Source organism: Nannospalax galili, unplaced genomic scaffold, assembly GCF_000622305.1.
Source record: "Nannospalax galili isolate Female #2095 unplaced genomic scaffold, S.galili_v1.0 scaffold930, whole genome shotgun sequence".
In the NCBI taxonomy this organism is placed as follows: domain Eukaryota; kingdom Metazoa; phylum Chordata; class Mammalia; order Rodentia; family Spalacidae; genus Nannospalax; species Nannospalax galili.
Window position 1 is genome coordinate 2007635 of NW_008329328.1, and position 14013 is coordinate 2021647.

The 14013-nt window shown below is 42.5% G+C and overlaps 1 protein-coding gene across 4 annotated transcripts in view; it reads left to right on the forward strand.

Moving 5' to 3' along the window:
* Ick (intestinal cell kinase) overlaps positions 1-14013 on the forward strand; it is a 67511-nt gene that overhangs the window by 37799 nt on the left and 15699 nt on the right. For all 4 annotated transcript variants that reach the window (XM_029565187.1, XM_029565191.1, XM_008836628.3 and 1 more), the window contains exons 4-7: positions 773-894; positions 1749-1828; positions 10893-11025; positions 13440-13611. In XM_029565187.1, coding sequence (XP_029421047.1) covers positions 773-894; positions 1749-1828; positions 10893-11025; positions 13440-13611 — 507 coding nt within the window. The remainder of the gene's footprint in view (positions 1-772; positions 895-1748; positions 1829-10892; positions 11026-13439; positions 13612-14013) is intronic.

The following is a 14013-nucleotide window of genomic DNA, read 5'->3' on the forward strand; positions in this document are numbered from 1 at the left end:
TACTTCAATTGAGGTCTTTCCAACAAGGTGTTTTCATTCCTCCCAAATAATTAAAACTCGTGTTCTAAGAAGGAGCGTTTTATGTGTCAGTCACACAAGTCTGATGAAAGTCAAGAGAATTGCCCAGGCGTGGTGGTGCACGCCTGTAGTCCCAGCACTTGGGAGGCAGAGGCAGGCAGATGTCTGTGAGTTTAAGGCCCAGCCTGGTCTACATAGTGAGTTCCAGGACAGCTGGGGCTACAGGGAGACCCTGCTTCAAAAAGACCAAAAAAAAAAGTCAAGAGAATCAAGCTATCAGCCTTGGTCCATTCAAGAAATTTCCTTTTGAAGGTGCCTGTGGGCTGCTAGCTGGTAATCTCAAATTTAAGCAGCTGCTTCTCTGGTGCTAGAAAATTCAAAGCTACAACTTCCTTTATTGATTCCCTTCTGACCACTTTCATAACCTGAATTCCATGATCTAGAGAGAGTGAACTTAAAATAGCTTGGGCTTATTGCCACAAAAATAGTCCTGTTGCCCTGTGCTGGGAACACCCAGAAATACTAGCTAATGGGCAAATACTGCTTACCTTCTAGTCAATTCATCAAAGTAGTTTTTCAAGGTAAAGTCACTATTTTCAGAGAAATACTGTTTATCAAGTTGTCAGTAAAATATAACTTATGGCATATCCTTGATTCTAAAATTAGGCATTTCTTCCTAGTGTGCTACGGTTACTTTCTTTTTTCAACAGATTATTTTTCCTAATTTTGTTTTGTTTTCCTTCTCACTTTTCAGTCTTTAAAGAAGCTCAACCATGCCAATGTAGTAAAATTAAAAGAAGTCATCAGGGAAAATGATAATCTTTATTTTATCTTTGAGTACATGAAGGAAAACCTGTACCAGCTCATTAAGGAAAGGTATGGTCTGGTCATAACATTCTTTTTATTTTTCAGTTGTTTTTCAGGTTTATTTTTATTTTTAATTATGCGTGTCCGTGTGTTTCTTTGTGTGGGTATGCACACGTGTGTGGGTGCCCTTGGAGGCCAGAGGCGCTGGATTCACCTGGAGCTCGATCTACAGGCATTTGTAAACCACCCATGTGCATGCTGGGAACTTCTATAGGAGTAGTACATGTTCTTAACCCCTGAGCCCCATGGTCATGCCATTCTTGTGCATTAACATTCCAAAGTAGGTATGTTTCTTGCTTTGTTTATTCCAGTTCTAGTTTCTTCTCTAGTTATTCAGTGTTCATGCTTCCGTATTCTGATGATGAAACCTAGGTGAGAGGCCCAACCACACTCCCATGCTCTAGGACCCTGGGATAACTTCAGGGAAGAAGTTTCTTTCATTCATTTTGTTTTTCTGAGAAAGGGTCTCATGCTATAGCCTATGCTGGCTCTGTAGCCTAGGCTGGCCTCAAATTTGCTGGGTAGTTGAGACTTGTTTGGAACTCAAAAATCTTTCTGTATTTACTTCCCGAATCCTGGGATTACAGGTATGTGCCACCATAGCTAACTTATTTTTGGATATTTGTCTGCTATGTAGGGGAATTTCTTTTTTAATTATAAAAATGTTTAGTCTTTTCTTTATAATGTAATTGAATGTACTTTGTATTTATTAGTTAATTCCTCTCTATGGACAGATGATTATATTTCTTTGGTATTTACAAAAGAATTTGGTTAATTTTTTTTTTACTCAGAATAACACAAACACAAGAGATTTTGATATCTGAACTTGGATTTATAACTTTGTTTTCTTCTGGCCCATACAGAAATAAGTTGTTTCCTGAGTCTTCTATGAGGAATATAATGTATCAGATATTACAAGGACTTGCATTTATTCACAAACACGTTAGGTAATTTGGAATATAGTGCTTTTGGATAGCAGTGAAATATCATCAGGTAGCTGGTGTAGGAAGTACTGATGTGTTCTGTAACTAACTCCAGACAATACTGTAGTGTGACAAACTGACTGACAGTGGTCTCTTTGGACCTTGATTTCTAAAATTTCCTTATTTACCTGTGTATGTGTTCATGCTTTAAGCTTTAGCATTAAGCTACAGATAGAGCTCAGAATATTTCTCACCATTGGCTGATGTATTTATAAACAACCTAAGATCAGAATTTTGAGGTATTTCACGTGTTATGTCTAATCCACTAACTAGTATCCCTCCACTGTGCCTCTCATTTTTCTAAGTCATTTATGCTTCAGTTTTTTTCAAGGAGGTTAATAGCAGCCTAAAAATTTATGTAGCATAGAAACATAAATTAAAACTTAGCAATACTAAAAAAAAGAGACAAAGGCAAACCAAGGTATGGGTATAGCCAGGAGTTATGTAAAGTTAATTCTTTTCTTTCCTTTTTTTTGTTTTTAAGGGAGAAAGGGTTTATTTTGGCTTACAGTTTAAGAAGGCATAAAAAACATGATGTCAAGAGTGTGAGGCAGCTGGTCACACTGTGTCCTAATTCTTAGATGCATTCTAACAAATTTTATTTCAGAAGAAGCAACAGATTTGTTTCTGAGTCTGTTGTCGTACCAAGGAAATGTGACATGACCAGTTAGAGCCTATGTAGTTTCCTTGAGATAAGAATAGACTAGTTGGGGCTGGAGAGATGGCTCAGCGAATGAGAGCACTTGCTGCTCTTGCAGAGGACCCGGGTTCAATTCCCAGCACCCACATGTCAGCCAACAACTGTCCGTAACTTCAGTTCTAGGGAATCTGATGCCCTCTTCTGACCTCTGCAAGCATTGCATGACACAGGTGCATTTGCACACATGCAGGAAATACACTCATACATGTAAGATAAAAATAATAAATAATTTTTTTGGTCTTTTTGAAACAAGGTCTCCCTGCAGCCCCACCTGGCCTGGAACTCACTATGTAGAGCAGACTGGCCTTGACCTCACAGAGGTCTGCCTTCCTCTGCCTCCTGAGTGCTGGGATTAAAGGTGTGTGCCACCACCCCTGGCATAAATAAAATATTTTTTAAAAAATAGACTAGCTTCCCCAGAAAAACAGAACCATTCCTTTTTTATTATATTAAGGCCTTCGTTTATTTACATTTGTTTGTGTGTGTGTTTAGAGTGGACGTGTGTGTGCTACAGCACATGGAGATCTCCAGGATAACCTGTGGGGGTCCGTTTTCTCCCTCCACCTTTATGTAGGTTTCAGGGATTGAGCTCGGGTTGTTATGCCTGGTGACAAGTGCCTTTGCCCACTGAGCCATCTCACTGGGCCCAGAACTGTTCTTGATGCCAAGACCAGAGAGACACTTTTCTCAAGGGCCCTTTGGAAGGAACAGTGTGTCAATGAGTTTATCATAAACATGGTGGCAGGCTGCATAGGCCAGTTTCATGTGATATCCTTCACTGTAGGTCAGTTATGTTGTCTGATCAGAGAAAGCAGTTCTACTCACTCCAGACATGATCTGAGTAGTCCACAGAAGGATTTAGAATATCCAAAGGGAAACAAAGCCGCCTGCCCTTCAGGAAACTCCATTTCTGTCTCTCCTTTTAACTGAGCTCCTGAAAAGTTGAATAGCAATAAGGATGAGGCTCTGCCCTCCAGAAGTTGTCTGGAGCTTTGCTGGTCTTCGTTTCATTCTGCTTGTAGGGTACAGACCAGATAAGGCTGGATTGATAACCTTCCCATGAGTACCTAGCTAACAGATGTAGGTGAAGTCAGAAGTTCTCTGAGAAGGTCATTTGAGGTCATTTTAACATATAGAGGAACAAAATGGCTGCTTATGTCCATACCTGCCACTCAGTCTGTGGATGTTGTTGCCGTTTTAAATATTTTACTAACAAATGGATTCATTACTCAGTAAGGAGATGGGTTGAAACCTGTTAGCAGTTCCCAGATGTCTTGTAAATGGTCAGTGAGTAGTAAAGTCTTGTGTTGCCCAAGGTGGCATGTTATACCCAGGGTCAGTCCCTGCTTGCTCTTCACCTCTAAGTAGTCTCTCACAGAAACCAAAGAAAACATACATAGACTATCTTTGCAAGTCCTTGGCAGCCTTCTGCATTAGCTGTGTAATCAATCATCTGGGCAAGGATGTCAACTTGATAAAGAAGCTTAGTAAAAAACTTCCAGGATAAGTTATCTCTGATCCTTTGCCCTTGGGGGACTAACCCTTTAGCCTTATTCACAAGAATTCCCAAGGATGGTTTGAATTAATTAGTGTCTTAGGGACAACTAGGAGCCAGCACTGAAAAGCTCAAGGAAAAGGGGAAAGCAAAGGAATTTTCAACCAGCATGTTTTCAAAGAGGAAGCAATAATAGAGATTTAGTAATTCAGGCTGGTGCTCGATATTGGAACCTGAATGAACCTCAAAGAAAGAAAGGAGGGAAGAAAAGAAAGGAGGGAGAGAGGAAGGAGGGAGAGAGGAAGGCGGAGAGAGGAAGGAGGGAGGGAGGGAGGGAAGTGGAAAATATCTTTTGGCTTTCTCTTCCTTTTTAACTATTTTTCATCAGACTCAGATACTTGTTGCTAGGAAGAACTTGCAACATTTCTTCTGAGATTCTGTAATGATGTGTTTATACATACACAGACATAGACCACACCTGTGCACTTCCATACATGTGCATGGTAAAGCAAAGCAAGGTACGTAGCCATCCACATATACACATGCCCATGTGTTTCATGCCTGTACAGCCAGCCACTTATCACCCGCACATGTAAAAAACTGCAGGCGTATGTCCACACACAAATGTTTTAGGCAACAGTTTAGCACCCCTGAACATTCCCTTGGAACTCTGCACTGTTTATTCTCTTTCGTGCCTTAGACATTCAGTGTGTGTGTGCACATAGTGCACAGGAAGATTGAGTTGTGGAGAAAGCCAGGCTTTTAGAACCTCATCGCTGCTATCACCAGAGGTGGCTGATGCCACTTTTCTTCAACAGTTACATGCCCAGTTCTAACTTGAGATAACTTTTCCATTTACTTGCCAACGTCACAGGTAGGAAGAACCAATAGTATATATTCCTTTAAAAGGAGACTGAGGCTGAGAGAGATTGAAACTCTGCCAGAAGCCCCACTGCAACAGTAAGGGGGGGATCTGTGGGGACAGTCTGTGCTCATGTACCACTTGTCTAGGAAAACTTGTCCTCAAAGAGAGCAAGGGAATCTGAGAGAGAGAAAAAATAGTGATGATTGTAAGGATGGACACTAAATTCACAGATCCTGTCTCATCATCTTTGATAAATGATTCTTTAAAACTTACAGGGTTTGGTGACAGCAAGATGGCTCAGGCACTAGCCGCCAAGCCTGACAGACTTTGAATATCTTAGGTTAGGAGAGAGCTGACTCCTGCAAGTTGTCCTCTAATCTCTACATGCCTGCCCTGGTAATGCTCACAGACGCAGTAATCTCTACCCCTGGTAATGCTCACAGACGCAGAAGCACAATAAATACATTTAATAAAATTTTGATACACAGGGTTTGTATGGCAGTGACGTGACTTTGACTAAGGTCACATGTACCTCTCTATATTACTTATTACTTGCAATAATAGAAAAACTATTGCGTGCACTTTGAGGAGTTGTCTTGTGAGTTTCAGCTCTTCACCATAGCTCTCTCTACTGTGAGAAGGTACAGCCTGCCCTGGAGGATAGACTCCTTTGAGACCAAAGAACAGCACGGCAGGTAGTTGCTATGGCCGTGCTCCTGTCACTGAGTCTTTTCCCCCCAGAGGGAAAGAACAATGCCAGAGCTCACGTACCTGCCGGAATTTAGTGTAAATTGCATGGGTCATCTTTTACCCGCCCTTACAAACATCCAGGGTACACTTACCTATGAAAGTACTAGAAAGGCACTCAATGGTTTGGAGGGCAGCATTTTGCCCCAAAGGTAGCTCTCTGCTTCTGAGTTTGACAACCGTCTGGAAGTGCATGATCTTGAGACAGTTCTTCGGCTGTTTGTGTGTGGCTGTTGCCATGGCCTACTTTTTATCTTGACATAAACACTGTAGGTTTAAATTCAAGGAAGAGAGGAAATGAGGGAAAGGAGAAGGGAAGGATGGAGAGAGAGAATTGTCTGAAACTACTTCTACATCAGGAAGATGTGCCGCATAAATTCATAATGCTTATTCTTGGGTCATTTCCATTTATTTATATCAAATTTATCAATAATAGAATGTGGCATAGGGGAAAAAAATCTGCCTTGAGGCTTGAAGTTTTCCTTTCTTCCTTGAAGTTATTAATGAAAAATAAGCACCATACTTTTTCTGTCAGAATGAAAAAGAAAATTCCCCTATTATTCAGCAGATGGGAAGTGCCTTGAACTTAAATTAAGGGCCTGTTTCTGTCTTCTGAAAGCCATTTTAAACAGGAAGTTTGTCACTGTAGCATCATACTGTTGTTGAATGCTCTCTAGATGGCCCAACTATGAGGATTTCCATTGTCAGTCAGGAGCCCAAAGGGAGGAGAGGGCTCATTGTTACAGCCACACCGCACATAGCAGCAGAGCACAGACCCAGCCAGGAATCAGATGAAGGCTCTGACGCCACCATCTCCTCACAGATGGTGCCTGTCAGTAGCCCCACAAGCCTTAATTCTAGTCCTCAAAAAATGGCTCCTTAACTGTCTGCCCAAGTTGACAGGTTTAGGGGAGAATAAAGGAGAGAACTTTCTAGTAGTCGTTTTAATACTGACTAGCTCTTTCAGGGTGCTGGTGTGCCAGCATTGCTGTCTTACAGCTTTACAGGTCGAGTGTGCTTCATTCTGCAAAAGAAGCCCATGAGGTAGAAGCTATTGTTTCTGTTTTACAGATGAGGAAGCTGAGGCACCGAAGGGTTAAATGACTTTTCAGCCAGTGAGTAACAGAATTGAGATTTGAAATCAGGCATCCTTGCTGGTCTACACACTCATCTCCTAAGCTGCATTGCCTCATGTATAGAAATAGTAATGTTTGACTAAAACAGATCAAGTATGAAAGGGAATTGAAATCTTTCTTCCCCTATATGATTAGTGTATATTCTCCCTGTGATTAAAGAGGACTAAGTAGTTGGGGAAAGGATAGGGCTTGGCTGTTGGGGAAGTGTGGTTGGTGCTTCATGCATGACTCATGGTGGATGCAGAGAACAGATTTGGAGGGTATGAGTGATGTTTGTATGTGAGAACAAGTCAATTTGATAGGATGAACTGAATGGGAGGATGGGAATTGGTGTGGGTGTTACAGATGCTGCCAGAGGGCGCTGCTGTGGGTGGAGGATCCTTGAGGACATAGGAATCAGTATAAGAGAAATGCCACCTACATTTGTAAATAATAATGCCCCCATTAGAAGAAGGAAGAGGAGTCTTAGGAGAGTCGACGGTAATCTGGACTTGACAGGACTAAAGCCACAAATCAGGATTTGGTAATAGAGCCAAGAGGGAGAGGGTGGTGCATGACATTCTGAGACAATTGGTAGAATTGTGAATAGTTTGTTACCTCCTGCTCAGGACTCAGTTTCCCGTCTGTTCAGTCAGAAAATGATGCCTGCCATTTCTTCCTTCATTGGCATTTTCAGTGTTCTGAAAGCAGGGCCTCATCATTCTTATTTTTTCAAGGATCCTGGGAATCATCTTAGGACCATTAACTCTTAGTAATTGCCTAGGTTTTGATGCACTCCTAAGCCATGTCTAAGGTAGGTGTGCGCAGGCAGGCCTGGGAAATGGCAGGTGTTCTCAAGAATAGAGGTCCCAATACGGTGACTCAATTACACTAGGTCTTAGAATAGACATCGCTCACTCTGGTGGGTGGATAATCTGTTTCATTGGGCTAATAATAAACCCTCTGAATTTGTTCATATCAGACTTTTTAATTTTAAAAGCCATTCTTGACTAATATTGAATTACTCTGCATTTCTTGTGCTGACAACCTTAAGTTTGGTTCTTATTATAATTTATGTATGGTTTTCCACAAATTTGAGTAAGGATTCTTGAAGAAATTGGTCTATGGAAAGCCACTAGTACAGTGGCAGAATAAATATGGAGCAATGAGATGTGTTTTTATGTGTATTTCCACAGTATACATATGCATATGGACAGCATGCATATATGTATAACATGCATATGTGTATGCTTACAAATACACATATGCATATACTGTAAGATAGCCAATTTGATGTGCCTATGTCTTGTCTAATCCAGACGTGACTCTGACTTCCTCAGTTCCTTGAGATATGCAAAACAAATAGCCCTGTGTTGTGAAGGAAGTACTTCTTCCTCTCATTTGTCGCCTACGGTCTCACATGTGCACGGGGTCCCAGGCTCTGTAATCATATTCCCTCTCCAGCTAAGGCAGCCCTTTGCCCTGCAGATCCATCATTATGCTATACAATTATGCATTTGGAGCTTGGCCTGGTGCTAAGCCCTGTTGTCTTCAGAATACTAATCAGAGAAGAGTGTCCTTTTATTAAACATTACCATTTTCCATCATACATGGCATGTAATGAATTTTCACATGCAAACACATCACAGTCACCTTTCTGTAGAGCAGAGATGGTCTTTGGAAAAGGGCCTTGGCTAGCTGATTGAGTCCTATGGGAGTGCCGTCTGTGATGCAGACATCCCACAATGAGCCCTCATTGCCCCACACTACTTCAGAGCCATTGCACTTTTCCCTCAGTTCTCTGTCGGTCTTTGGGTACTTACTCTCTTTCACTGTCCCCACAGATCTGCTCTGCTCCCTTGACCCTGCCTATTTGACCCAGGTAGATTCAACACTGTTAAGTACTTTCACGCTTCCTACAAACATATCGAGTTCCCTCTATTCAGTCAACAAGCCTGTGTCTTGAGATCATCATATCTTTGCCTGCTGTGAGGCATTCAAAGGAAATGTAAAAGGTCTCTGCTGTTAAAGTGCTTCCCTCTAATTAGTGAAAAATGTGATCATATCTATAAATGATAGAACTCTACACAAGTTCAGGGGAAGGGCTGTTATGTCTGTAAGGGCAAGGGTCAAGAACCATGGCCATTCAAGTTGTTCCAAATCCATACAACCCAAACCATCGCCTGGCATGGCCTCTGAATATTTCTTGGCAGAATAAGAGAATGAAAAAGAGCAATCACATGAAATGGTTTCTCAGACAACAAGCAACTCAAAGTAAGTCTTGGGGGTGGTAAAGATTGGGATCAGTGCAGATAAAAGGGGCCATATTAAGACACTGCTGATAGGAATAAATACAGTAAACTTAAAGGTGATGAGTGATTTCACCTGAGTGGAGTGTGCCCTACACAACTGATGATAGGAGTTGGAGAATATAGTTTTCAGTAGTGGTGATTGAACCTCGGGGCCTTGTGCATGCTAGTCATGTCCTTCCCGCTGAACCATCTCCCCAGCTGGAAAATATTACCTCTTTAGGTGGATTAAAGGATATCAGCTTTGTTAAACAGTTTAAAGAGGTGTGTGTGTGTGTGTGTGTGTGTGTGTGTGTGTGTGTGTGCGTGTGTGTATGTTTGTGGAGCAAGAGTATTTAAATTAGTAGAATGTGTCCAGAGAAGCTGAAGCAGGCAGGCTGTGAGAACGTGGTAGTACAGCCAGGTAGTAAGAGCAGCTTGGAAGGCAGTGATAGGTGAAAAGTAGCCGTCAGGACTATCTGAACCTTAACAGGCAGGTGAAAGGGAGGAAGGCCAGGACAGTCCCATCACTGTCAGGGAAAGGATGGATACAACTCCACCACAGAGTACTTGATAATATTATTAAAAGTGTGAGGAGAGAGAATCTGCAAAGGTAATTTGAGACAAGCTGGCACAGGAATGAAGGTGGCATCCAGTCATGATCCTGGTAACATGGATGCTGACAGCCCAGTGGTTGTCAAGGAATAGTGTAGGTCTTCAGTGATGCGATTAACTTCTTCTATAGTGTACTAATTAGAACGCAGTTTTCTCACCATTGATAATGACAGCATCTCACTAATCACTAATCCATCAGCAACACCAACTAAGTTCTATTTCCTGTTTGGGTGTCCAGTGAGATTTAGAGTCACACTGAGTGATGCCCTTGTGCTACTCAGGAACCAGACAGTTTTGGGCTTTCTGAGGCATCTGTATTGCCAATCACAGGGTGTCTGAGTGCCCCTGGAAGAATCATGCGCTGAGCATCTCCTTGATGCATCTGCAGAGCACTGCTGGAATCGAGATGTCTCATCTGATGAGCTGTCTTTGCTTTTCACAGTGTGAGCTATGTATTAGGCAAAGTACTAAGTACTGAACTTTCAAACATGTGTCACAACACGTACCAGAATCAAGCCAGATGTGGTGGTGCACACCTTTAGTCCCAGCACTTGGGAGGCAGGTGCAGGGGGATCTTTGTGAGTTCAAGGCTAGTCTGGTCTACATAGCATGTTCCAGGCCAGCTGGGGCTACAGGGAGACCCTGTCTCAAGAAGACAACACATATCAGAATCTCAGGTGTGAGTAGACCATATCCATCAAAACTTTGTCTCCTAAAAAAGTTATGATTTTTCCCCCTGTGGTATAAATTTAGTACCTATAAATTGATTGACTTTTGAAGAAGTTTTAGTCTCATCTTTCTGACTTGAGTAATGATATTTCTCCCCCTGAAGTAGTTTGGTTTGCACAGTTATCTCAGCCAAAGAGCTTAGGTAATGATATTTTTCCCCCTGAGGTAGTTTGGTTTTCACAGTTTTCTCAGCCAAAGAGCTTCAATATCTTTGAAGAGTTCTTGGTCTTTTTGAGGCATGATTTCCTATAAATGAAAGGTATGGAGTTGAACTTTGGAATGATTTTGTGAACGAAAATGACTGAAGGCCTGAGAGAGGTCTGAGAGGCTATGCATTGTCCATGGGGGATTGCAGTCTGGTGTTGTACCTGGCAGGGTTTTAGGTTAGAGATGCCGTGAAAAGAGCAGAGCTGGTGCAGGGAGCACTAAAGTAGGACGCATGCCTTCAGATCCGTTCACAGTCTCTGCAGGCTTCTTCCACTGGGACTTAAAGCCTGAGAACCTCCTCTGCATGGGACCAGAACTTATGAAGATTGCAGACTTTGGGTTGGCCCAAGAAATCCAATCAAGACCTCCATACACAGACTATGTATCTACTAGATGGTGAATACTGTTTCTCTCAGAATTATTAAATTGCACTTCTTTAAGAAGATACCACTTTGCTGAGGACAGTATCAGTCATAAGCATTAATTTCTCACTAGTCTCAATGCTGTAGGTATATTGTTACTGAATGAGGATATAAGCTTGTGTTATAAACCATCTTAAAAAAGGAACTCCCCATGCTTCTCCACAGTAGAAGTAATTTTTATTTGAAAGCCTTCCTGGGGACAGTTTCTCCCCATCCCGCTTCCCTGCTCCATCTCTTTTCCCCTCCCAATTCCTTCCACTGTGTCACTGTTTTTCTGAACATGCTGGAGAGAACACTCCTGTGGCTGGAGAGGTGGCTCTGTGGTTAAGAGCACTGGCTCTTCTTGTAGAGGCCCTGAGTTTAGTTCCTAGTATCCACATAGCAGCTAACAACCACCTGTAACTCCAGCCCCAAAGGATCAAACACCTCTAGCCTCTAAGGGCTCAGAGGCATGTACCCACACAGACACACACGTAATTTTATTTTATTTTTTATATTAATTTTGATTGATTGATTGACTAATTGACTCATTGATTGATTTTGGTCTTTTTGAGACAGGGTCTCCTTGTAGCCCCAGCTGACCTGGAAATCTCTATGTAGACCAAACTGGCCTTGAACTCACAGAGATTCACCTGCCTCTGCCTCTCAAGTGCTGGAATTAAAGGCATGTGCCACCACACCCAGTTCATACATGTAATTTTAAAAAGAAGACTACAACTCCTCTGGGCAAATGCTCAGTAGAAAACTCTGGGGAGTACAGTCTATCTTTTTAAACTGTGGGTTGCAACAGAGGATCAAACACCTAAACGGGGCCAAGTAACTGAATGTGGGGTTTTTCACTGTGGCACTGTGAAAGGCAGAAAATGCACACAACTAATGAACCAACTACATAAGTCTGAGGTATTTCTGGCAGTGACCCTGTGTTAAATTGCACGACTTCACGGCGGCTTTGGTTCTGAACACACATCATGTGCACCTGGCACTGTGCATGCGCTCATGCCACACACCACCCGAAACAGCTCGGCTCAGGTTCAGAACTATTTCATGTTATGAAATGTAGCATATTTATATGTGAATTTTTTGCTCTTGCAGAAACATGCTGGTTTGATTGTGGAAAACAAAGACTTTTTCATGTTCCTACCATCATTCTTCAGCAAATTAGCATCAAAATACTATTTGTTTGGATTGTAGTTTGTTAGAATGTTTGACTTTAAAAATTGGCATTTGATTTACTGACTTGAATTTCATTGAAAAGATCACTAGGGGAGCTGGAGAGATGGCTCAGCGGTTAAGAACACTGGTTGTTCTTGCACCTAACAACTGTCCGTAACTCCAGTCCCAGGGTATCCAACAGCTTCTTCTGACCTCCGCAGGCATTGCACGACACCGGTGGCAGCTCTGGTTACAATCAAACCCTCCCCTCCTAAAAGTATTCATTCACTGCCTGGCTCCCTCCCACTCACTTATTCCTTCCCCTCTTTATTCCTGTGCCCTGCCTACCTGCATACCCTGGCATGTTCCCATCTCTGCAGAGTGCCCGAGTGAATATCTTTTCAGTGACCAGATCCCTTTGTCCATAATTCCAGTTCTAGGGGATCCAGTGCTCTCTTCTGGCTTCCATGGGCATTGAACACACATGTTGTAGGCAAAACACTCATGCATAAAATACAAATAAATTAAAAAATGTTTTAAATTAAAATAATCACTAGATGGGGCTGGCTGTGTGGCTCAGTGAGCAGAGTACTATCTGTACACCACTTTACCTCTATACCTCAATACATGTATGTCTGAAGATGTATAAAAATTTTTCAAGTGAAAAGGTGTCACAGTGGAGAAGTTTAAGAAGCTCTGGAATAGATCACTACCTTCTCTCTCTTTTCTTTTCTCATATATATGTGTGGTTGGGGAGATGGGGAGGGGGCACGTACACGTGCACAGGAGTGTGTGGGTGTGCACATCCACAGGGAGACCATTGAGTGTCTTCATCACGTATTCCCTTGGAATAGGATCTTTCACTGATCTAGAACCTCACTCTTTTGGCTAGGCTGGTGACCAGTCAGCTCATGGAATCCACCTGTCTCTGCTCCCTAAGACTGGAGTGATGAGCATGTCGGCTTTTTTCTGGGTGCTGGGAATTCCATCTCAGGTCCTCATGCTTGCACAGCAGGTGCTCTTACCCATTGAGCCATCTCCCCAACCCTAACACCACTAACAATTAAACACCACCAATATTATTGGCCATAATAGTTGCCAAGTCCTTACATGTTCTTGTACCACATTAGATTAGAGGAAAAAACAAATCCATAAGGTTTCACTGAGAATTGCTTGTTATGAACTTAATTTCTGACCAGTGGAAGTGATAGCTAGCCATGAACTCTGTCTTTCCAGGTATAGGGCTCCAGAAGTGCTCCTGAGATCCACCAACTACAGTTCCCCCATTGATGTCTGGGCTGTGGGCTGCATCATGGCAGAGGTGTACACCCTCCGGCCGCTCTTCCCTGGGGCCAGTGAGATTGACACAATTTTCAAAATTTGCCAAGTGTTGGGAACACCAAAAAAGGTAATGACATGAAGCAAAGGCCCATGGACCACAGCCAGTAGCTGCTTGTGCCACCTCTCCCCAGTGCTAACAGCCATGGCATTGGCTTGTTCTAGAGTCTTTCACTTGACCTTGGCCGTTCTCCACTGCCACGTTCTCTGGCAAGGATTGTTTTTCTCCCTTTGCTCTTAAGCATGATATCTGGCTCCCTCTAACTCTCTCTCAGTACCATCTCACCCTTTACTGAGCTTCTCCATTCTTACAGCCACAGTTACATGCACTTCTCATGCAGTCTGCACTCCCCTCTCCCCCACCTTTATAACTCTGTCACAAATGTTTTAGGGATTTCCCTGACTCCATCACCTCAAACTTAACTCATCCGAATCACAAGGCTTTTTGTTTACGGGTTCTTTCTGCCTGTCC